Source organism: Betta splendens, chromosome 4, assembly GCF_900634795.4.
Source record: "Betta splendens chromosome 4, fBetSpl5.4, whole genome shotgun sequence".
Classification (NCBI taxonomy): Eukaryota; Metazoa; Chordata; class Actinopteri; order Anabantiformes; family Osphronemidae; genus Betta; species Betta splendens.
The window spans coordinates 11,824,822-11,848,666 of NC_040884.2; the positions used below are offsets into that span (position 1 = coordinate 11,824,822).

A 23,845-nucleotide genomic window follows, 5' to 3' on the forward strand; every position below is an offset into this window, starting at 1 on the left:
TTTAATATTATATTATATTATATTATATTATATTATATTATATTATATTATATTATATTATATTATATTATATTATATTATATTATTAGATTAGATTAGATTAGATTAGATTAGATTAGATTAGATTAGATTAGATTAGATTAGATTAGAGTGTGTGTGTGTACATGTCTTTCCTTTGACATGGGGACCATAACCCCTGTTTTTGCTATCAAGGTGAGGACATTGCGACAACGCGGGGGACACTTTGCAGGTCCCCACCAGTCCAAAGCTTTTTTTGATGGTCAAGATGTGATTTTTAGGGGTGAGGTTATGAGGAATTAAGTTGTGTGTGTGTGTGTGTGTGTGTGTGTGTGTGTGTGTGTGTGTGTGTGTGTGTGTGTGTGTGTGTGTGTGTGCGTGTGTGTGTGTGTGTGTGTGTGTGTGTGTGTGTGTGTGTGTGTGTGTGGCTGTTCTTGATTCAGACGCAGATTGTCATCAGCATAAGGTTTAAATTAATTCCATAAATATTAAACATCTGTGCTGCCATTTGCAAGTATTTTGTGTGGGGACAAAAAAGAATGTGTGCCGCTTCACACTTATTCCTTTCGTGCTGAGAAATCTCATCTGTGTAAATGTCTCCTCTAGTCTGAGATCATTAGCAGGGCTGCTAATTATGCTGCACAGTGATTGTGCTGGAAACTGAGCAGGTCAAACCACGCAAGTAATTAAATCGCAGAGGGAAAGGAAGTCCTTCAAATAAAAGTCAATTGAAAACCTGTAGAGATAGGATAACACCTTAGAACAATACTGTAAGCAGCAGTCTATCAGGACAATGACCCCAGTATATGAAGCACGCGCTTAGCATGTTGAAACTATAGAATATTATTTAGTGTAGTTGTAAGTGCAGGTATTGTGTCTAGTTTGTCAAGTTATAACATGTTATAACAAGTGTTATAACAAGTTATAACATATTACAAACCATTACAAACACTAACTAGTGCAGCTGTGAATTTATTGCATGGAAAAACAAAAGGTGGAGAAGACCATAGAACACATGAAAAGGTTAAGCTGTCTCAGTCTCTGTCTCTATTGGTGTATCAGGCCACCACTGTGGCCTGATACACCAAATACTGAGACTGTCCATTTATAGATCGTGCCCTAAGGTAAACGTCTGGCAGTGTGAAGTCCAGATTAGAACATCTTAATGCTACATTAAACACAAATTACTTTCCTGCATGACTAAATACTGTAAAGACACTATAAATATTGCATATTAACAGAATTTTGCTCTGTATGAAACAACTGAAATCCTCCAGGTTTAATCCAGAACTGAGATGTGTGAATGGTACTAACCTGCAGACCGATTGGACCAGGGGGTCCAGGAAATCCACGGGGGCCTTCATCTCCTTTTTGTCCAAACATACCCTGCTGACCTCTAGGACCAGGTTCTCCATCAGCTCCCTAAGACAGAAAAACAAACAAACAAAATAAGATTTTAAGTGAAGGTTTAATCAGTATTTTAGCATCAGGCCTTGCAAATTATTTGTAATCGTTTCTACATTAATAGACATCCCTAAATAGTGTTCTTTGCACTTTTAATCATCAGTTTATTGCTTTAAAGGGATCTTTGTGGTGTTTAGTCATTATGTAACATTTTAAAACTAAGTAGCTCTTATTGTAAAGATTTAAAAATTAATCTGTTTGGTTATTACAGTTTATGTGATAAGTTATGAAGATAGTTAACTTGGAAAATACAATCCTAAGATACAATGTTTGCTTTAGGGATGCTACAGTACTATATTTCATAGTCTGCCTTATACCCACCCACATTGTGGTGACATCATTCTTTTAAGCTAAATTCAGGAAATCTGACCAATGTAAAAAAGTGCAGATGAACGGTACTTACAGCAGGGCCTGGGGCACCTATAGGACCTTGGAGACCAGCTGGACCGGGGGGACCCTGAACATACAAGTGTCCAAATAATTACACTTATGTCCAAGTCACCCATATATCAACACACAACTTATTTCTGTAAGTTTGAAACTACTGTTATGATCATTTCTAGTAGCAGTAATGGATTTTAGTGTATGTGGAGTAAAGGAAACACACCTGTTCTCCCTTGTCACCTTTGCTTCCTTTCTGACCAGGTTCTCCAACCTCTCCCTAGTAAAGGAAAAGATACACACAGACACAATTAGTCAACCATCTCAAACCTCCCAAACTTTATTCTAAATCTCAACAGCTTATTATAGCTGTTGAGTTTTGGATCTTGTGACAGTTAATATCAAAAACCTTCAACTTAACAGTATTCATTATCTATAATGAATACTGTAATCTTGTTAGAATAATCAATTTCAGCCTTAAAGAAACATAACTACTGCAGGTGATGAAATGAGAATTGTAACCAACCTTGTCACCATCCTCTCCAGGTGGACCTTGGGGTCCAGCAGGCCCAGGTAAACCAACAGGTCCCTGAACTCCATCACGTCCAGCTGGACCTTGAGGGCCTTTCTCACCCTAGAGAGGAACCAGTGTGTTGACATTTCATTCCAGAGCAATGTGCCTCGATGGAGAGAACTGCAGGAGAGAAATATACTCACAGGTGCTCCCTTCTCACCCGCAGGACCTGGTGGGCCCTGAGGACCAGGTCTACCTGACAGTCCAATCGGACCGGCTGAACCAGCAGGGCCTCTCTCACCAGGTGATCCCTGTGAGACAGAAATTAGAAATGAGAAGGAGGATGATGTGCTTGTTTGTCCTAATGAGAAGGACACAGATTTTAGAGTTCTGACACTGACCACCCACATGTCAAACACAGACAATTTCTAGAGGAACATTGAATAAACAACAGGTGGCTTTTAGGTTCTAATAAAGCACCACTTTGAAGCAGTGAACATATAAACTTAGCGGTTACAATGTGGCTCTCTGAGTTCTGAGCCTCATTCCACTTGCTGAAAAGCATTTCTGAATCAAAAAGGCTGCTGTGGTTTATTTGTACTGTATACAAATTTTGCATTCCATGGTAGAAGTGTGAAACAGTTTGTACTTATTAACAATTATACCTGTGATTGTCACTGGAAAGAAGCTGTAAACCTAGATGTGCGGATGCTGAAGCAATGTGATCTGGCCTGAGTTTCTCCATCTGAACATAAAATGGGATGGGAACGCTAACCACTAAGAAATGTGAGGATTAGGAGAGTCTATAAATATACAATTCGGAAAAGGAATGTAAAGTGCTTTGATGCGGAATTTGACTTTGTACATATATGTTAGAACATTTCCTAAGGTGTCTGGATATGAATCACTGTAGATGATTAATTAGCTGTGAGGTCTGTTGTGTGTGTTTGGGATCTGTGTGGTTGCAGGCAGTGGAACAAACTGTACTAATACCAACAGGTAGTCATGTACTACCTAGTTTCCTCTGGTACATAGTCTATAAGTTAAATATGATTTAGCTATAATTCAATCACATATAAACACAAGTCCTGTAACCTCTCCAAAACTACCTGAGGAAAAGAATACTTACAACAGGCCCAGGTGGACCTTGAGGCCCCTCTCCTCCCTTCAGACCTGCTGGGCCCTGGAGAAAATGAGGAAAAAACACATGAGGACCATCTGAAATAGCTTTGACTTTACATACTGTACTGTAATGTACTGTATACATTTGGTGCACAGGTCTGCATTCATGTTGCCAATCTATTGTCTTTCTTTGCTAGTTTGGGGCTGCAGGCAGACACCTCTACAAATGTGCTTTGACTGCATTTTGCCTCAAGTAGCAACACTCTGACAAGTGTCATCACTCCTCACATCTTCATCTATATACACATCTGGTACAATGTTCTGCATCTTGCTCTGCACGTCCAAGCTTGTGTTTTTCATTTTGTACATTTATGTGTTTGTCAGCGCTTAAACTATGCATGTATGCAAACGCCTGTGTGTTTGGGTGCTTCATAAAACTCCCTTGTGGCCCACAGATGAGCACGCAGCAGTGAGGGTAATAAGTGTGTGCTGCTGTGACTGTGAGCTGATAAATTACAGTGGTGAAAACAATCAGTGGTGCTGTTGGCCTGCAGAGTCTGACTGACCTTGAGCATGAAGGTTGCACAACAACAGCTCTCGCTGTAGTATATACATCTGCATTCAGCGAGGACTAATTACCAACATTTGCCACTTAATAATTTATTAAGTAAATAATGCAGAGAGAGACAAATAACATCCCTGCCCTCAAATTACTGTGACTGAAATCTGAAAACCCAGTTCCTGAGTTAAATAGGGATAGATTTTACGAATTGACGATCACCCGACAGTTCCCCACCTCTATAATAGAGGCGCTGTTGCCCTAGAGCCATGATGGCTCTGCAGTGGTTAAAACAGTAGTGACAGTGCTGGTGGAGAGATGCACAGACACGCCCGTTCATTTGTAAGATGTCGCCTTGGATTTCCTCTTCACTGAACTGATTGTCAGGAGTGAATTCCAAGGCGGGTGTTGCTAATGAAGTGAACGGCTCTAGGTAGAGGCTGGTTCGTGTTCGTGGAGCTGTGTTCATAAAGTAAGGCTGTGATTATCTGGTTCAGGCTGCAGAACTCTTACCGAGGCACCAGGTAGACCTCTCTCTCCAGGGAATCCTCGAAGGCCAGGTGGACCATCTTTCCCAGGGGATCCCTGCGGTCCAGGATCTCCCTTATGGACACAGTCACACACTGAGTTAGTGGCGGGGATAATAAGATACAGTTACATTACAATATGTATGGGTTCTGATTTTGGTTTTGGTCCCATGAAGTATAGGAAGTATTTTTGTATTTTGCTGCTTTACTTAGTACCTAATATTATGTTAATTCAAGCAAAATACCAATTAGACCTTAGTATGATCAATACATGCATGGCTCAGCCAGGTAAACTTCAACAAAAAAACACTCTCTACTGTACATCCTGTTCACGGTACATTACGTCACTGTCAAAACACTTTTCTCTATGAAATATGTTTTAATTGAAACAGAAATGGTTCAACTACAGAAACACAAAAATCTAAATTTTTGCAAAAACATCTGAATTAATAAAAACTGAAGGTTCAGTGTTTAACAGAAATATTAAGTTAAGATAAGGTACATTACCAGGTACTACTAATGCAGTGTTGTTTCCATGCAGCACAACATGAAACAATGCAGCCCAAATGTTTTAATAATCCAAAATAGCAGTTCATTAAATTATGTAATTTATTATGCCAGACAAAGTATTCGGCTGCTGCCTATGTTTGTGTCTGTTAGTTCAGTTTCTCAGTCTGACACAGCACTAGGAAGCATCATTGTGTTGTTATTCCCCCATGTACCCCACAAACAGACTTTGACTTCGGTTAAAGTTACTTCTGGCTTCGTTCTCTTTTCAATTGGCAGGCGGCTTTATCTGTGAACAGGAAGGCACAGGGGTGTGGGCTTGAGAGGCATAAGAGGATTTAGGCTCTGCTGCCAAGGCCTCCACAAAGTGTCCCTGGCATACAGATGCACAGGACTGAGCAGAGTGAGGAGGAAAGTGGGACTGTGAGTGTCAGAGAGTTTAGAGTTAGCCCATGGACATGATTTACTGTACTGTCTGCGTGAGGAGGACAGGAAAAGAATGTAAGTTTAAAAAGAAGAAGCTGGTGTTGCTAAACAGTCGGTATACTTAAACATACCTTTGCTCCCTCCTTTCCAGCAGCACCTGGAAGACCTTGTTCTCCAGGTGGACCTGGGGGTCCAGGGTGACCTCTCTCACCAACAGGACCAGTCTCACCAGTGGGTCCCTATGACAACGTGCACATTTATACACAATAGTTTTTTCTGTGCTCAACAATGTTAATCCCAAATAGTCTTTTAGTTACGAGTTATTTCAGTTAACCCTCAAAAGGTACTACAGATGTATTAGTGGTTGGTCATGCAAGTCTATCTAAAGTAGTCTTTTATAATATTTTTCTTTTACCTGGGGTCCGACAACACCTCCTGGGCCTGGTGGACCTGTTTTTCCTTGGAAACCCTGAAGAAAAGATGACAAAACTCCCATTATTTGATTTATTTGGGATAACTACTAAAACACTTACCCAATCTATTATCATCTATTATAACTCTAGTAAAGAAAACACAGTGATCCCACCTGAATTGGATTCGGATGAGAAAGAGGGCTTTAGGTTTTATGGCTATATGTATTTCCTTGATGTGATATGATTATACCTCTCAGATATTATTGAGATAAATATTATTGATTCTTGTTCAAGTAAACACAGCTAGAAGAAGAAACTACACTCACACCAGGCTCTAAAAACGCTAGCCCACACACAAACACAAATCAACAATGTTTTACTCAATGTATTGTAGTGCAGACGTTCTTGATTAAGAAGGTTAAGGACTATACCATACACAGTACCTTCCCTATGTTCCGTTCAAGCCTAATAAAAACAAACTAATGATGTTGTGATTTCAGCATCTACACAGTGTATTTAGGGCAACTAATAGGACCAAAGCCGCAAGTCTACTAGTCAGCTGTTTTAATCTATAAAAAATACCAAGTTAATAACAACCCAAATATAATATTAACAGCACCAGTAATAAAACAGGAATCATCCATCACAATTTAGAATGTTCTCCAGTGGTATACTACACCCAATAATAACTAGAGGTAGTGTGCAGGGCTGATGTGCAGTGTAGTTTTCCCTATAGATCTGATTATGCAGATTCAAACAGCAGAACAAGACAAGCCGAAAAAAAAACAAAAAAACAGATAGAAGTTCAACAACTCGAGCATCGATTCTGCAGCACAATCAGATGAACTTCTGTCTTCTGAGGAAGGAACAATCCAATCTGCACTGGTTTGAGTTTTCTTTATACATTTATTTATCTTTTATTTTGTTAATTATATATCATTTTACAGCGGGCAGCTGTAAAATGATATGATTTAGCAGTTAGAAGTTAACGTTTCATTCCTCTCAGACAGAGCCGAACCTGAGCTGGTAAATATTTATGGAACGCATGTACATGTGATTTTTTTATGATATGAGACAATAGTGTGAGAGAGCTGAGGACAGTGATCGCCTCACTATTCACACCAACCATTTTCAGCAACGAATGAATTTCCCTACAACTCCAATTCTCAAATCCTGGCTGTTCCTGCTCTGATCATGGCTGCCTGGCGACTCCAGGCCTATTGATCACTCTGTGTGTTGTGATATATGGTAATGTATTATTCAACAGAAATCCTCAGGCCACGCAATTACAACATCAACCTGGCTCAGAGACACCAACTCAAATCTTGGCTGGGGGAATTTAAACATCTTTATTGCTGTGATCAATTCTCACACTGGCTCGTGGAGCTGCTCATCAGAGCATAAATCTACAGTCGCAGAGACGTTAATGAAGACTCGCTCACTGCAGCTGGAACAGTGGCGAAGGCAGGGATGCAGTCAGCTGTGAGTTACATTTATCTATAGGGAAGAAGCAGGTGGGGAAGGGAGGCTTTAATGATGGAAGCGATGATGTGTCAAGCTTTTAGCTGAATTTATTGCCCTCTGAGCCTTGTCAATGCAAAGTGCACTGATGCATACTCTACCAAGTCCTGGGAATCGAAACCAAAGGTAGGGGAGTGCAACTACTGGAACTAGTGTAGGTATGAAGAAATTGAACGTGTGACAGAACAAGATGTCCATCTTCAGGCTATAACTATTACAGCCAATTTTCATTAGGGGTCTGTGTCTTCATAGAAGGACACGACCAAATGTTTCATCCAACAAATTTTATGGCTGATGGTTTAGATTTTACAAAATTGATTGTTGCTCATTACCATGTTGCAACTGGACAATCCTGGCTTAGCATCCTTTCACTGGATATTACTAAACTGGCAGAAGTAACATCAAGACAGCCGCTCCATTAGAACGGACGAGTCCCCTGCTCCCTGAGGTCTTTCTCTGTCTGAGCCATCTGGATTTACTCAGAGACAATGCAGTGTGCTTGTCTGAATAGCAGACTGGGCTCACGGGGGTGTTTTCTAGCTTTGCTCCCGGAGTCAGACCCACTGAGATTGTGTATCACTGCTTGTAAACCCTCCCTGCATACAAGTGCAGCAGAAGTAAAGGGGCTTCAGCTGAAGAGCTGCTCACTGATTGGGAAGATTAGATCTGTCCTGCAATTGAGAGGCAATTTGCAGAATAAGCGCTGAGGAGGTCTGTCAGTGACTACAAACCACCCTGACAAGGCGCTACACTGAGGATTCTGTTCATAACAGCCTGACAATTAGTGGTTATGTCTGTACACATTGCTCCAGTCTAGACCAATATCAATACAGTTTGGGAAAACCAATGATTTGTGCTCCTGCTTGTACCTGCTGTTGAATCTAACAAACCTCGCCAGGTCACGCACAATTTCTACAATCGCTCCATATAAAAGCTTATGTTTTCACGCTTGACATGAGGTTTTAGGCTGAGTGGGAGTCAGCCACACAGACTCACCGTCTCTCCACGCTGACCAGGGTGTCCGGGCAGCCCATCCTTTCCAGGGGGTCCCTGTGATACAGGAATGACATTCATTAGATGAACACCATTATACATTAGATGCATTATCCACTAGATGTTTTTTTTAACTCAGGTTGTATTTCTGCTGTGAGAAGACAACATAGACTGAGGACTGGAAGCCAGCTGTGAGTCTAACCAGAATCAATAGGTGGAAATTACCACTTGTTTCCCGCTGAGACTGGGGAGTAAAAGTGGATTCTGCTAGACTTAGACTAGTGATCCCTGCAGAGCATTAGGAATCCTGTTGAATAATGCTTCACCCCATGCTTCAGCTGAATCAATTGTGAGTTAAACATTTTAAAACTAATCTAAACTGCTGTTGAGACGAGAGGAAACAAACTTCTAGAACATTAAGGATTATCGTGTATCATGCAGGTGGAGAAACACTTACCGGGGGACCTTTTGGTCCTGGGAAGCCCACGGGTCCCTGAGGTCCTTGAGGTCCCTGCAATCAGCAAGGCATCTCGTACACTCACATCTTCATGTATTACAGTACAGACACAACACAACTTTGGAATGGCTGAACTTTCAGAACTTTGATTTACTGCTACTTAGAATCACCTGAAGTAGTTCAAAGGTCAGTAGCCAGCCATCACCCTCTAATTCAATATTCGAATAAGTGCTGTGGACACTAGACTATAAAAGCTTCCACAGACCCGAGGCCAGCCTTTTTAACTACATTAAAGCTGATTGAAGTTGTGATCACGTCTGATATTTTATTTTTAGAAAGCGTCTGGTGAGCTTTGTGGTTATTAATACTAGTCTATTTGAGGTCTAATCAGTAGGTTTGCATCTGGTAATGAACAGTAGGTCATGAACACAGAACATGCTACAGTACTACTATAAATCTCAATAAAAAAGCAACGATATCCGTTTTTTTTTAATAGTCGGCTGGTTGAGGTCTACACTCGACATCATGCTTTCTTAGAATTATAATAAAGTATCTCCGCAGACTTGATGCAACTGAACACATCTAACTACTTAGATGCTTGTCATCGTCTTTGGAGTTGTTGGGCTACCTCACAATAACTAACTATTAATGGACCATTTTTTCTACTGGTGCACAAGAGCGGAACAATATAGCAAAACTCCACTGACTGGTTAGATGCTTGGCAGCAACTAATCTAATCTATTTACCTGTTGAGGTATATATACTGAATATATTTACTCTGTATATATATAAATACACATCCATGTGTTATGGACTTACTCTCTCGCCGGGTGGGCCTGGAGGACCATCGTTGCCTGATGTGCCCTGTGACACACAAATCAGCAATAATGCCAAATGTACATCGATTGATGTTCAGGTTTATTTTTTTCCGAAATCGTTTTTACAGGATATTAACTTAAAAAATATCTAAAACCAAAGTTATGCTTTGCTGTGTTCGTACCTTGGGGCCTGGTTTTCCTGTTGGACCTCTGATTCCTCGACCACCGCGAGGACCCTGCAGAGGTGAGAAACGAACTTTGAAACATCAAACCAAATCAATCCAGGACAACGCCATTAACTCTTCAATGCATACAGGATGCTAGGACGGGTACATGCTCTAATACAATCAGATACATACCGTTGGGCCTCTTTGGCCTCTAGGACCAGCTTTGCCTGCAACACCCTGTTATTAAGAAGAAAAAAACTTTAAAGTACTGGTTCCCAGTGTCATGACAGTTCATGTTATCATTTTGAGTTAAAAGCTTATAAAATAAGAGTAATATAGACAGTTATCCTTGGTACTATTCTACTGTTTCACTACTACAGGTACACTGATAAAAGCGGATAGAGGATATTGTCACGATCTGGGTTTTGTTTCTTGTTTCCTGTTTTATTTTGTAATACTTCCTGTTTAGTTGTCACGTCCTGGTTCTAGATCCGCTTTTATGTTGAAGGGACTTACTGCTACGTCACATCACAGCTGTTCCCTGTCAGTACCGGTCCGCATTATCCACACCTGCACTTCATCTGCTATTAGTTCACCTGGTATTTAAGCACCACCTCTAAGCCCAGCACCTTGCCAGATTGTTTGTTCATTCACCCGTTCAACTTTCCAGCATTCTTACCTTTACCTTGCCGTGCGTTTTGATCCTGTTTTGTTCCTGACCACGTCTCCAGCCCAGCCTGTGATAATCCCGTCTGCCTGTGTGAGTTTGACCATTGCCTGTTTTTGACATCCGTTTGCCTTATCCTCGTCTGTGCTGCTACCGATGATCTACCTGTGTACCGACCCTTGCCTGCCTGACCACGAGCTCGAATAAACCCTGTTGTGCACTGAGCCTTGTCTCCGCTGTGCGTGTGGGTCCGCTACCTTGAGTCCGTGACAGATATAGCAGTATAGAAGATTTCAAGAAATGCGAAGCAACTGACAATGTTTCCTATGGAACATCTACATAATGAGAATCTAGAGACATTGCACAGTTTAGGAGCATCTTCAAAGTAAAATGATTTTGCTAGACTTCGCTACTCTGGTATTTTGTCACGCCTACAAATGCATTGATGGGCTCAGTGAAAGCACCATTGTTTGCACATCTTTTGTTCTCCTCCCAACATTGATTTTGCTGGTGTCATTTTTTGTGCCAAGTCATCATACAGATGACTCTTATAATAAAAATCTATTTGATGTGTGTTGATTTCCATACACAAACAGCCAGTGAGTGCTTTCTTACCCTGGCTCCTTTCTCGCCATTGGCTCCAGGGAAGCCGGGGAACCCGCTTGAGCCCTGTCCAGAGGAGAGAAGGGCTGGGTCAGAGGATGCATTTATTCATTCTACTTTATCAGCACCATTGTTGTTGGATAGACGTTCCAGCTATGTCATAGTTCCCTCATGTGAAACTACATGAATTTACCATGAGGGGTGAACAATGGAAACAACCAGCTCTATGACATTAACACTTTGTTTGCTTGTTTTTAAATATCCCAACACCTGAATTGAAATATTAACACTCACAACAATGTGTTGCTGTAAAACAATGATATGAAATAGTTCCAATAAATTTCTCAGAATCCTCCTGCTCTAGAGTTTTCATTTAGTTACAGAAGCATCGAGGAGGATTTCCCCTTAAACAAATGATCTAAGCTTTTAAACGACTGGCAGACAATGCTGAAGACACCATCACACATGACGAACCCAAACACAAACACAAAGGAGAGGATAGAACATAAAGCACGGTATAAACAAGTCAAAGTCCAGAAAGAAGATTAAAAAGCAGCTTACCCACAGTGCAGCACCTCACCAAGTGTTGCATGAAGAATATTTAATAAATAATAATCAATCTCAAACTTTTACTTGCCCCACATGTACATAAAGATTATTATTATAACTAAGAAACCTTACTGATAAGTAAGTGTTGTCTCTGTAAATGAAAAACTTCATTTCAGCACCAGCTGTTAAGACATTTGTGTTAAAATGATCAAAAACAAAACAAAAGCAGTGTGAAAGAGTCTTTACAAACACATTGAATGGCAATAACAGCCATGAGCTACTGACTAAAATAACTTTGATCTAAAGAAGTACTCAGCATAATAAAGCAGAGATGTATGGTCTCTGGGTTGTTCAGTAGTGAATTATTTGATCGACTGTTGCTTGTTGTGTTGTTTTCAGCGTAGACTAAAAGTAAATGTTGTTATCACTCATGGGTTAATCTGCGGCTGAAGATTTCAACAGGCCTTTTACTTCTCAGCAGTAGCACAGAGGTTCACCTCTACAAACACTGTAAGCTACAACTTCATCTTATCACCTGGGTGCACAGTGTTTACTGTAGCATGAAATACATTACATTAATATAAAACCCATTAGCACAAACCCATCATGTTGTCCTGGGTTTTCTGACTGGAACATATTCAATCAAAGGAATAAAAGATATTGGGATATATTTTGTATTGTGATGTAACTCACCTTTGGTCCCTGTCTTCCTGGATAACCTGGAATTCCTGGAACACCAAGTTTACCCTGACAAACATTAACAATGTGTCAGTAGAGATTCATAGACAGACGGACAGAAAAATATGTCAACACTTATTCAACACTAACTGGTTTGCATGTGCAGTGCTGTATAAAGCATAGGATTCACTATACTATGATGTATTGTTGCTGTATTGTACTTTTGTTACAATTTCTAACCAAAAAAATATTCTAAAGTAATATTTCTTGTCTATTACCTTTTCTCCTGCAGGTCCAATGGGTCCTGATTCACCATTGGGCCCAGCTCGCCCCTTAGGACCCTCAGGGCCGTCCTCTCCACGGGGCCCAGCTAACCCCAGCTCACCCTGTAACACAAACATGTACAGTAAGTATATGGAGCCGGCGTCTTAGACTTACTGTACTGTAGGAGGTTATTCATATACAATAAAGTTATGCTGTTCCAAGCTTCTTACCCGGTCTCCTTTAATGCCCATATCGCCCTTGAAACCTGGGAAACCATCTTCACCCTAAAGACAGAAAAAGACATCATTGTTGATTGATCTTATATATTATATTGTATTGATTCTCATGAGGAACGTGTTGATTGAACAGGTAAAGCTGAGAGACGTTAGAGGTCCTGTGTCCAACAGGAGCTCCACCTGAGAAAACTGTCACTGATTCACACACAGATGCACAGTGTTTTCATTTCCCGGCAACAATCCTCATAATGAGCACATTACTAACTCAGCCTGCTTTTGTTAACTAAGCGGATGATAGAATTATTGCTGCTCTCTGCTGGTCACACAGTGGAACAGCACATGCACAAACAACTGCGGTACAAAAGAAGGCGCTAATAGGCTAAACTGTGCTGCAGATGCAGGTAAAATAATATAATCACCTGCACTAACTAATTCTAACTGGCAGATATATTTATCTATTTAAATTAATAAATTAATTCACATTTAATACTAAGCGATTATTCTTTCAAAATAAAAGTCCTCATCCACAGCACAAGATACTCAATAATTCAAAATTAATAAAGACACTATTGAGAATTCTGGAAGTGAACTCAATTGGTTTACTTTGATAAACTCAAAGCAGCCTCTGTCCAGACAAACCTCTGTTTCTTTTGACACTTTCTTTTTCTAGTCTGTCACCTGCTCATGTTTTCGACCCAATTCAATGCATAATGCAGAGCAGAATGTGTCTGCATTGTGCATCGAGCATCACTATCACCACACACACACCTGAGGTAAAGCGAATCCTGCATTCATAACAAAACCTCTCTCCTCAAGGTCTCGGATCTCTCTATATAAATAATTCAATAAAAGGTGATGAGAATACCTGTCAGTGCAGTGAGGCCGACATCCTTCACTCAGATAATTGATTTTAATAAACAGCATAACTGTATTGATCTTAAATAAATGCTCTGCATATTGAGAGGAAGCATCGTTTAGATTCTACTCTGTGACACACTTCAGAGGCGTTCGAGATGGACTGCAGCGTCCTTCGAAGCCGAAGGCCTCGAGCGCGACAGCTCCACTTTCAAACGTTGAGTGAGGGTCACTCCAGCAGAGTCTCCACTGAAGAAGGCTGTTGACTGACCTCTGCACGATGCTGCCAAGCTGCAGCAGCTGCCCACTCCAGCTTTAAAGTCTCAGAACAGAGAGCGGAGTGCAGGCAGAGAGCCACGATTACAGACACGCTGACCGTGACCAGTCCGACTGCTCAGCAACAAGGTGGATAGAGAATGCTGTGATGACTACTTCACATGTGGAGTGTTCATACCTTCTCTCCCTTTGACCCTTTGAGACCACGGACGCCGTCAGCACCCTATATACAGAAAATCAATGTCACCAGCTATTATACATTTCAATACAGTTACTGTAGTATGTATAATGTACAAAGGGATCAGACACCAGACCTTCACACCACGAGGGCCAGGATAACCAATAGGACCTTGTGGACCTGGAGGACCCTGCAAAGGAGACAGCAGCGGTGACACTCGTTAAGGCTTCACAGGGGACGGAGAAGGACGTAAAGCACCACAGGATTTCTGTGGCGGCTTAGAAGATGCAGGTAGCATTTACTTCAAATTACTTTTACTTTTTATGTAAAGATAAGTTAGCTTACTTTAACTCATCGCCCTGCTGGAATGCTGACAGTAAAATAACACTGTGTGCTTCTATAACACTAGTCACTTATGCATTAGCACACATACCTGTCCTCCTTTCTCTCCGGGCGGTCCCTCCTTACCAGGATGACCCTGTTAAAGAAAAGTGGAAAATCATCACACATTATGAAGGACTTGGTACTTAAAGTAGCAAAAAACTACTTGAAATCAAATTTGTACAAATGCTGGGTGCAGTCCTTGGTGTCCTGTGGCCACATGTGAAGATGAAAAATGGGAGCAAATGCATGTAGGGATGTTGTTCATGTGCATATCAGTTCTATGTTCAGAATGGAACATAAACAACACAGAACAGCAGATGTTGAATTTGAGACATTCATGGAAATCCTTTGCAACTCGTCTCATCTCTGAAGAGTTAAACAGAGCGATGTCTGCCATTGTCTGTAAATGTCTGAGGAGTGTGGAGACCCGATGCTGGATTTGTTGGACAGGAATGTGGTTCATCCATGTCTGATGCAGGACAATAGCTGCTTGACAGTCTTGGGCCTGTTTGGCTGAACTTTTCAGTGAATGCACCAAATCGGTTTCTATTGGCGCAAAGTCTGGACTACAGGTCATTTCGGTCCCCAAATACTTCATGCTGTTAATGCTGCAGTAAGAAAGTAATGTCTGGATGGGAGCTTAATCCTTCATGTAGTTTTCAGTATTAATGGAGCCCTTCCAGATGCGTCAGCTGTCCACGCCATGGACACTAGAGCACATCATTACCATCATAAATGCAGGCTTTTGACATGAATTTCAAATTTGGATACGCTACAAGGAGCTTTTTGGTTTGACTTGAAATTAGAACATGACAATTTCTTGGCCATGTTGTTTTTATTGCGTGTGCCCATCTTCACATTCTACAGCCTCTGCGTCTCTGAAATGCTCCCTTCATACTCATGTTACTGACCTGTTGCTGCCTTCAAATTTACAATGAGATAATATTTTCCAAGTAGTCATTAATATCTCAGTTACACTTATCTGATTTGTATGTTCCACTCTAAAATATGGATTGATGAGATTTAGTTGTAAGTCACACGAAGTAGAAAAGCATCTAGCTTATACTGTATAGTCCTCTCAAAGAGTGTGGATAAACACACTTATACATGTACTTATCCTTATACTTATACTTATACTTATACACACTGTAGACTGTACAGACGAGCCTTGCACTGGGCGCTACCAGTCTGAGGTTGAGACCAGGGACTGTAACCAGAATCTGGGGCCTGAGGCACAGACTGTAGGACAGATAACGAGAACAACCTCATCTGAAACTATGGCTATTGGCCCATTATTAGACACAGCTGTGCACCAACAGGGTAAAGCAAAGTGTGACACTGTGTATAATAGTTTATTAATGCTATGCCCGTAGCCAAACTCTAGCTGGCCTGTGTGTTATGCTCCTATAGTGAGCTTTACAGAGCTGTAACAGGCCATCAGGCTTAGTAGAAACAAGATCATACACAGTCACAGCTCATACAGTAGGTCTGTAGCTACAGTACACAGCCCCAGACACAAGTGTTTTAGACACAACATGCTGGATCATTTATGTGATGTACTGTACTCTTTTGATTGTGTGTAAATCTGAGATACTGTATGTAGACGGCTACACACTCACAGGAGGCCCATCAGCTCCAGGTAGTCCGGGCAAGCCCGACCTGCCCTGGGGTCCCTGCATGAAGAAAAGGAAGGACAAACGATGACAGGTCAGTCAGAGAATGCCTAATATTCTGTTTGTGATCAAACATGACGAATGAGCTTCACTACACAAGTTAATCTATGAGCTAAATGTCAATGCTTTTTAGAAATCTACAAAACTCAGGTAATAATCTGAAATGATATAGAAAAAAATGACAACACACTTTTTCTCCAGGTGGTCCAATCGGGCCTTGAGGACCAGGGAGACCCTAGAGGAGAGAGGCACATGAATAGACATAAGCTGCTGCCACAGCATAAGCATGTTCAAACGCACATACTGTACATATATACAGACTAAGTCAGTCAGTCAGTCAGTCAGTCAGTCAGTCAGTCAGTCAGTCAGTCAGTCACTCACTCACTCACTCACTCACTCAGTGTCAGCAGCAGAGTCACATACTCTCAAATATTGGCTGACGTACTTGCAGATGTGCCAGTGTGTGCGTGTGTGTGTGTGTGTGTGTGTGTGTGTGTGTGTGTGTGTGTGTGTGTGTGTGTGTGTGTGTGTGTGTGTGTGTGTGTGTGTGTAATCTGAGCCACTGAAGCTTGCCACTGCAGGTATGGCGGCTTTGCAGGAATTCCACCGCTAACATGAATTAGATGCTTTCACGCGGATCGCCCCTGAAACACCCCTCCCTCTAAGGTAAACCTGACTTGAAAAATATTTGAGTGTGTGTGTGTGTGTGTGTGTGTGTGTGTGTGTGTGTGTGTGTGTGTGTGTCTGTGTGTGTGTCTGTGTCTGTGTGGGGGCTTCTTCATATCTGTAGGGAGAAATGAGAGGATGGTTGGGCTAAAGTGAGGGAGAGGGTTGGGCAAATTGAAAATGGGGACTAAGGGATATGTCGTCTCACACTGAACTTGAAACTGTGTTACACATGATGGAAGGATGAAGCTGTTCAGCTGTTACACATCAACACACACACAAATGTGAAGGCTCACATGCATATGCAGCTAAAGTAAAGCAGTTAATGCAGCTTTAACCTGCTTCTTTGTTTACCTGAGTTCCTGGGATTCCCTGCTGCCCAGGTGGCCCAGGTTCTCCTTGAGGGCCCTGGAAAAAACATTGGAGGCTGTCAAAACTACAGTACACACCAGTAAAATAGATTGTCTCCAACATCCTGTTTATCAGCGGCATCAATTACTAAAACGTGTCTGTTCTTGTTGACTGAATGCTGTTATTTGGACTCAAAGTTCACTGAGTGTATTTTATTTATAAAAAGTGTAGAAGCATTGAGAACCATGTTGGTGCTTTAATTAAATCCCAACCAGAGTGTGTTAAATTCTAATTAATTCATACTCCTACTCTCTCTAACTTTGTGAGTTCAGTTAGTTCAAGAACTTAAAAAAAGGGCTTTTATGTGACTTTAGGAAAATAAATTATCAATTCCTTGTACGCTAGATGCTGGCATGACCTTTAACCTCTCTACAGTGAGGTTTTAGATAAATGCGATCCTTCATCCATAGGATGTTCATACCATGTTTCCTTTGGGTCCTGGAGGCCCATCAACACCAGCAACCCCCTAAAGACAACAGATGAGGAAATAATCCCTTATACTTGATCATTATCATAAAGTGATGTACTGTAAGACAATGTAAAGGTGGTGGTACTTACAGGAGCTCCAGGGGGTCCTGGAGGACCACGAGGACCCAGCAAACCTCTAGGACCCTATGAATGATACAGTAGGGGGATTATTGCTTATTGATTATTGACATATCCAGTCCTTGTAGTCAAAGAACCAACACGTATCACAGATAACTTGGAAGCAACAGTAAAGAGAAGCGTGTCGCAGCCTGTTTGACTCCCATATGTTTGGAATGTCATGTTGGAACAACAAAGCAAACAGGACTTACACTCTCACCCGCCAGTCCTCTGGGCCCGATCTCACCGTCCTCGCCCTGAGGAAAGGAAAAGACAAACGTCAGAGGTGATTTATTGAGCTGTGCTTCAGTGGAGAGAGATGTTTGTTCGATTTAACAAATAGAAATAATCATGAGCATGCGAAAGCCTGTATTAGTCAGGGCTAAGGCTCAACCAGGCCAAAGGCTGTTGACTGTGGCAACAGGGGGGGTTGGGGGCAGGTGGGAGGTTAGTTACAGGGGGGAGGAAAGGTTAAACGCAAGCCCTCCTCCTCCCCATTTCACAGTCTCCACCCAGCTGCTGTTCCTGCTTGAGGGCAGAGCGGGTGAAGCGCAGCTGATGTAAACGGTGGCTCACTTCTGTTAACAGCAGTTTGTTCTTAAAAGTTATTGAGGGTGTGAACGTAATAGAGGAAGCACTTACTCTCTGACCGTCCTCTCCAGGAGCACCTGGTGGTCCCATTGGCCCCGGGTCCCCCTGAGGTGGAATGAGTGAAAGAAAGACCATATTTGAGATAATTCATTATGGCCTGCAGTAATAATAATGTATAATTTGCTGTTTTATTAGTGAATCATGTGAATGTTCTTTCTCATTGTGCTTAGATATGTGCTTTGCTCTACATACATGGATACAGTGCAACACTGTGGCTAAGCTTTGTGATTAATGGATTAGAGGAATAAAACAAATTATAAGGACTTATTCAATTATGTGAAGTTAAGTGGTTACTAAACTTTGTGAACTTATGAAGATATGGAAATTCCAAACTTGACTGGTGACCACAGCCAAATATAATCCCTAATAACTGAGGGATTTAGTTGAAAGCTAGTTCTGTGACCTATTACACAAACTAACAGCGTTTTGCTCTAAAGCCTGAAAACATTTACAGTAGAGGCCTTGTTTCTCAGAAGAAAACAATGGTGTGATTCCTTTCAGCTCTGGCTCCTTCCTACTTTCAGCAGACGTGCATGCGTTCAGTGTCAGTACAACTGCTGCTTTTGCAGTGGAGCTCTACTGCACTGAACTGACTGATGCTGATCACGCTCCACCCACCCTGTGTCCCTTTTCACCGGGAAGCCCAGGAAGTCCATCAAAGCCCCGGTCGCCCTGTAACGATACAGCAAAATAAGTCGCCGCACCACAAACACAGGAACAGTGGCGAACAAGTCCACAATCTGCCGGTGGTGGCGTTTAGTACCTTGGTGCCTGGCTCTCCGGGCATTCCACGGGCACCATCTGCTCCAGCACGACCCTTGAGAATAAAGAGCAATATTGAAATAGTAAAACTGTCTTATTTTATTATTTATAAAATAATAACATGTAGCTTTGTTAATACAACTACATATACAGTCAACTGAATAAATACCCCTTAACTATTATTTGTCTCTGTCTCAGTGACATCTTAGGGCACCAGCTGTGCCTTCTGGGTGTTAGGGTTAAACTCAGTTATAAAACATGGGAAAGGAAAGGACTAAGAAGAATATTAAACATATAAATAATAAGGAAATATATTTGATAATCTGAGTTATTGTATGGTTCTGATCTCACTTTTTGACATTGGAATCAATCAGTGGCTCAGTGGCATTACTAATTTGCCGATGACTGATCCACGTTGATTCCAAAGCAATCAGGCCCAAATGTTTGGCCTCGTTGAGTGACTGTGTGTGTGACACTATTCACGCCTTCGTCCAGATCTGCTTTTCCATTTTGGCATTTTCCGTCGGATTAAGCGCCCGGTCATTGATCCGGGGATTGCAGGCAGCGCAAGCCTTTAAGCACGTATCAAGCGATTGTTTGTTGAAGCAGGCGTAAGCCTCTCAGCATCTGAACAGCGACCACAAGACACACAACAACAAACATGCAGGCCACTGCGAGGTCCTGGGTCGCTGAGTTCACTTACCCTCTTGCCAGCTTTGCCCGTTTGTCCCGAAGGCCCTTGGATGCCACGGGGACCCTGTAAAGACGTCACAGGACGTTATTTGCTGCCAACTGCAGCAGATGAGGCTCGTTTTCATGCATCTTTAATTGCACTAGTTCTTTCTCACCTGAGGTCCGGGGTCTCCACTTTCACCCTTTAGTCCTGGACCACCGGGCAGACCCTAAAGACAGACAACACAAACCAAACACGGACTCCTTTCATTCAGCCGGTGACATGTGCAGTTCAGGAAAGCAAACAGCAGGTGGCGACTTCAGCTTCATGTTTACATTTATTGAAGGCGATGATTCCACCTTCCTCCAAACTGTGCTAAGCTCGTTTTACTGGATGTAAACTTCATGCAACTTACACAAGCTTTGCTGCTGGTCAAATATTAATGGATGGGGAGATTTTAGCTTTGAAAACATCTGAAGACTGCATTTAGGAAGCCAACCTACACTGGCCTTCTGTCTTTTGGCACATTTGAGGTCTAAATCAAAATACTAGATTGTTGCAAGGCACTGTGTACTATAATCTGTCTACAGACAAGTGTGGATTCAAAGCTGCTGTTACAGACGTGACTAGCTGAGTTCAGGACAGGTGCATGATCACGAAAGGAAACAGGTCATATTGTTCTTTTATCATCTATTGTTTTACATCTTTCTGATTAGTGTCTTATGTCATTTCAGATTATTGCATATTTGGCTTTTGCTTGTGGAGAGCTGCTAGAAGTGGGGCTTTTCTTCAAGCAGATAAATGGTGGATCATGTATCAGCATGCCCCAAAAAAAGGAGGGGGTGGGTGGGGGTCCAACATAAATGAAATCTGGCAGGCATTCACAGCGAGATTCACAAGTGCTGTGGCGACAACTTTAAGTATTTAACTTGTTTGATTCAGTTTGTGTCCTCCAGCAGATTCACTGTGAAATCTAAAAACACAACGCATACAAGGACGATTTTCTTTAACCGTAGACAAACAAACATGACAATGTCTGCAGAAAAGACTTTGCAACAGTCAGCTAATTCACACTCACATGGGAACTTTGATCATAACAATGAACTTGTGTTAAAAAGTGAAAGTAATGAGCACATTTCTTACAAGCAACCATAAAACAACCCTTAGAAACTCACCACTGGCCCTGATCTTCCTGTCAGTCCCATTGGCCCAGGGGGTCCTCTCATAGCCAGCTGCAGATAAGAGCAAAGTCAAACTCCTTTCAAAACTGTTTTTATCATATTTCCTGTACGGGTAATTCACTTTTATACGTTTTAAATGTAGAAGTGGATATTTCCCACTTTTTATATTGTATCTTTTGGATCAGAGTCAGAATCAGAAGTACTGCAGGTTTACAATACTCACTCAAACCCATATTTATTTCCACGTCTCAGGTCACGTATTGGCTAATGGTTTTTGCCTAATGCGGGACGTTGTACACAATTTTGTCTTTTTCAGTTCAACTTATTTTTTCCTAGAGTATCTTTGACACCTGTTGGTGAAGACCACCAGCAGGCTGGGACTATTTTTAACAGTCTATCCTCTCCATCTGTGTGAACGTGCGCTTTTTATATTGTTGCGTGTTTCAGTTTTAGTGTTGCCAGGCAAACACAATGCTGCCGCCTCCCCCCCCAGTGTTGTCTCTTTCCCCTTTCCGCTCCCGTCCTCCTATAGCGTTTAACATCCTTGACTACTTACTCTGGCCTGGGAAAGGATGGCCTGAGCTTGGGCTTCTTGGGCCGACACAACAGGACCCTTCTCACTATCCCCACCGAAGCGGAACTGTTGAACAAACAATCAAGAGTTACCTGTTCCGCTGGCATTATTAACCAATACACAAATAAATACTCCAAACGTACAATATGACCTGTTGTGTAATCTGAGCACTTACTGGCAGCATCAGCATGGTCCCAGGGGGTCCTGGCAAACCATCAGCACCAGGCAGACCAGCGCGACCAGGTGGACCCTGCAACACCGAACAAACATCACCTGAGCACTAAAATGATTAATAAAGACACAATAAATAATAATATGGTAATGAATATATTATTGTTACTAGAGCATCAAGCAAAATGAATAACGTGGATAAAACTAAAGCTGTCGTTTTACATCTGACACATGTTAAAACATCACCAGTGTGAATAAAACAAATGCACTGACACTTGTATTCAAATAATCTGAATGGTAACAGAACTCAAACACACTATAAACAACACATAGATCAGCAAATGGCGCATCATGGTGGGACACTAGTGTGTGCAATCCAAGACCAACATCCTGCTGAAGGAGCACCTGCGTGCATGTGCGTGTGTGTGTGTGTGTGTGTGTGTGTGTGTGTGTGTGTGTGTGTGTGTGTGTGTGTGTGTGTGTTTCTTTGAAAGAGAGAGATGCACGCCAGGAAACCAGGGGTAAATATTGTAACCTTAATGACATTACTCATATTAGCTAAGCAGGCACAGGACTATAACATAGGTCTTTCGCAGACTACAGCGAGTTTAAGTAAAAAAATATACTTACTGTAAAATGAATTAAAAAAAAAAAAATAAAAAAAATAAAAATAAGTAAAAGTAAAAAATAGTAGACATGCATCAAAGCTCTGCCATTGTACAACTTGCCTGTCGTCTATATTATTTCATTATTTATGGTTATTTTGCTGTTATCTTAAACAGCACAATGCCCATCACCTACATCTATTATTGCCAAGCAGAGATCAGTTGTGGGTTTGTATGTTACCATTTGACATGAAGCTAATATAACTTCCACAAATTTCTTGGTTTTCAACCAGTAAAGCCATTGTTTATCATCTTTCTAGTGTGGCTTTTGGTGACAACAACTCAAAGCAAGTGACTCAAAGCAAATTAAAATTAAAACACTTTGCAAAACTGCCCTCCTATGGTCTACAAACTTAATATTGTATTCATATTTAATAGACAACACACAAAAAGACACACATTTACACTATATCTTCATTGTAAAGACAAACACCTAAACACAAGAAAATTCTCATTGGACACATAAATGGAAACTCACCCTGTCACCAGGATCTCCAGCAGTGCCTGGGGGTCCTTGTAGACCTGAGGGACCAGGCAGACCCTAAAAGGACACATTACTCAGTCAGAAACATCCTCCTCATAAAACACTTTTTTTTCTTTTTTTACAGTAGACTCACAGCTGGGCCAGGGGGTCCTGGAGGTCCTTCAATCAACATGCCCTTTAAAAGACAAACACATTGTGTCACATCACACGTGCCTGTGCAACACAGTTCAACAAATTTAGGGTAAGATTCTGGGGAAATCTTGAGCGTGATTTAGAACTGAACTGAACGTTTGACTAATTAGTCTATAAACAGGATCATTCAAACTGAAATGACACCAGCATTAATGTTACAGGCCTCACAGGTTCAATCACAGCCGGCTCGCCCTTCTCTCCCTTCTGCCCGAAGGCTCCTCCAACCCCAGCGACCTGCAGTTACGAAGAGGACACAGAGGCAACATTCTTCACACAGTGGTTATAATTTACAGGTGACTGAGGAGGCAGTTCAACGGTGTAATCAGGTTTTACTGAATAGCAAATTCATATCTGTTATGTCAGAGGCAGGAGGTGAATGAGGAATAAATAAACATGCAAAGTGTTAATTGTATTCAGCAAGAAAGGATCATATGTTTGAAAAGGAGCGCCGCAAACTGTGCAGTGTGTCAGGTTATCGTGTCTCCCTCTATATTATTAGTATTATTAGTGCTATGAATAGTAAATATAACCTGAATGTTACCCTGGGTTTCTCTGTGGCATCCTGGACCTTTAAAAGCCT

At 41.6% G+C, this 23,845-nt stretch overlaps 1 protein-coding gene across 1 annotated transcript in view; it reads right to left on the reverse strand.

Annotated features, from left to right (window-relative positions):
- The window catches only part of col11a1a (collagen, type XI, alpha 1a), a 53,885-nt gene that overhangs the window by 14,425 nt on the left and 15,615 nt on the right, over nucleotides 1–23,845 (reverse strand). The window contains exons 9-46 of the mRNA XM_029148105.3: nucleotides 23,434–23,499; nucleotides 23,207–23,248; nucleotides 23,068–23,130; nucleotides 21,929–22,003; nucleotides 21,736–21,819; nucleotides 21,174–21,230; nucleotides 20,174–20,227; nucleotides 20,029–20,082; nucleotides 19,327–19,380; nucleotides 19,182–19,235; nucleotides 18,555–18,608; nucleotides 18,125–18,169; nucleotides 17,886–17,939; nucleotides 17,749–17,793; nucleotides 17,271–17,324; nucleotides 16,441–16,485; nucleotides 16,197–16,250; nucleotides 14,627–14,671; nucleotides 14,330–14,383; nucleotides 14,194–14,238; nucleotides 12,879–12,932; nucleotides 12,663–12,770; nucleotides 12,400–12,453; nucleotides 11,170–11,223; nucleotides 10,080–10,124; nucleotides 9,903–9,956; nucleotides 9,722–9,766; nucleotides 8,903–8,956; nucleotides 8,449–8,502; nucleotides 5,934–5,987; nucleotides 5,650–5,757; nucleotides 4,572–4,661; nucleotides 3,507–3,560; nucleotides 2,581–2,688; nucleotides 2,390–2,497; nucleotides 2,090–2,143; nucleotides 1,886–1,939; nucleotides 1,333–1,440 (exon numbers count right to left, since the gene is read on the reverse strand). Of these exons, the coding sequence (XP_029003938.1) occupies nucleotides 1,333–1,440; nucleotides 1,886–1,939; nucleotides 2,090–2,143; nucleotides 2,390–2,497; nucleotides 2,581–2,688; nucleotides 3,507–3,560; nucleotides 4,572–4,661; nucleotides 5,650–5,757; nucleotides 5,934–5,987; nucleotides 8,449–8,502; nucleotides 8,903–8,956; nucleotides 9,722–9,766; nucleotides 9,903–9,956; nucleotides 10,080–10,124; nucleotides 11,170–11,223; nucleotides 12,400–12,453; nucleotides 12,663–12,770; nucleotides 12,879–12,932; nucleotides 14,194–14,238; nucleotides 14,330–14,383; nucleotides 14,627–14,671; nucleotides 16,197–16,250; nucleotides 16,441–16,485; nucleotides 17,271–17,324; nucleotides 17,749–17,793; nucleotides 17,886–17,939; nucleotides 18,125–18,169; nucleotides 18,555–18,608; nucleotides 19,182–19,235; nucleotides 19,327–19,380; nucleotides 20,029–20,082; nucleotides 20,174–20,227; nucleotides 21,174–21,230; nucleotides 21,736–21,819; nucleotides 21,929–22,003; nucleotides 23,068–23,130; nucleotides 23,207–23,248; nucleotides 23,434–23,499 (2,358 nt within the window). The remainder of the gene's footprint in view (nucleotides 1–1,332; nucleotides 1,441–1,885; nucleotides 1,940–2,089; nucleotides 2,144–2,389; nucleotides 2,498–2,580; nucleotides 2,689–3,506; nucleotides 3,561–4,571; nucleotides 4,662–5,649; nucleotides 5,758–5,933; nucleotides 5,988–8,448; nucleotides 8,503–8,902; nucleotides 8,957–9,721; nucleotides 9,767–9,902; nucleotides 9,957–10,079; nucleotides 10,125–11,169; nucleotides 11,224–12,399; nucleotides 12,454–12,662; nucleotides 12,771–12,878; nucleotides 12,933–14,193; nucleotides 14,239–14,329; nucleotides 14,384–14,626; nucleotides 14,672–16,196; nucleotides 16,251–16,440; nucleotides 16,486–17,270; nucleotides 17,325–17,748; nucleotides 17,794–17,885; nucleotides 17,940–18,124; nucleotides 18,170–18,554; nucleotides 18,609–19,181; nucleotides 19,236–19,326; nucleotides 19,381–20,028; nucleotides 20,083–20,173; nucleotides 20,228–21,173; nucleotides 21,231–21,735; nucleotides 21,820–21,928; nucleotides 22,004–23,067; nucleotides 23,131–23,206; nucleotides 23,249–23,433; nucleotides 23,500–23,845) is intronic.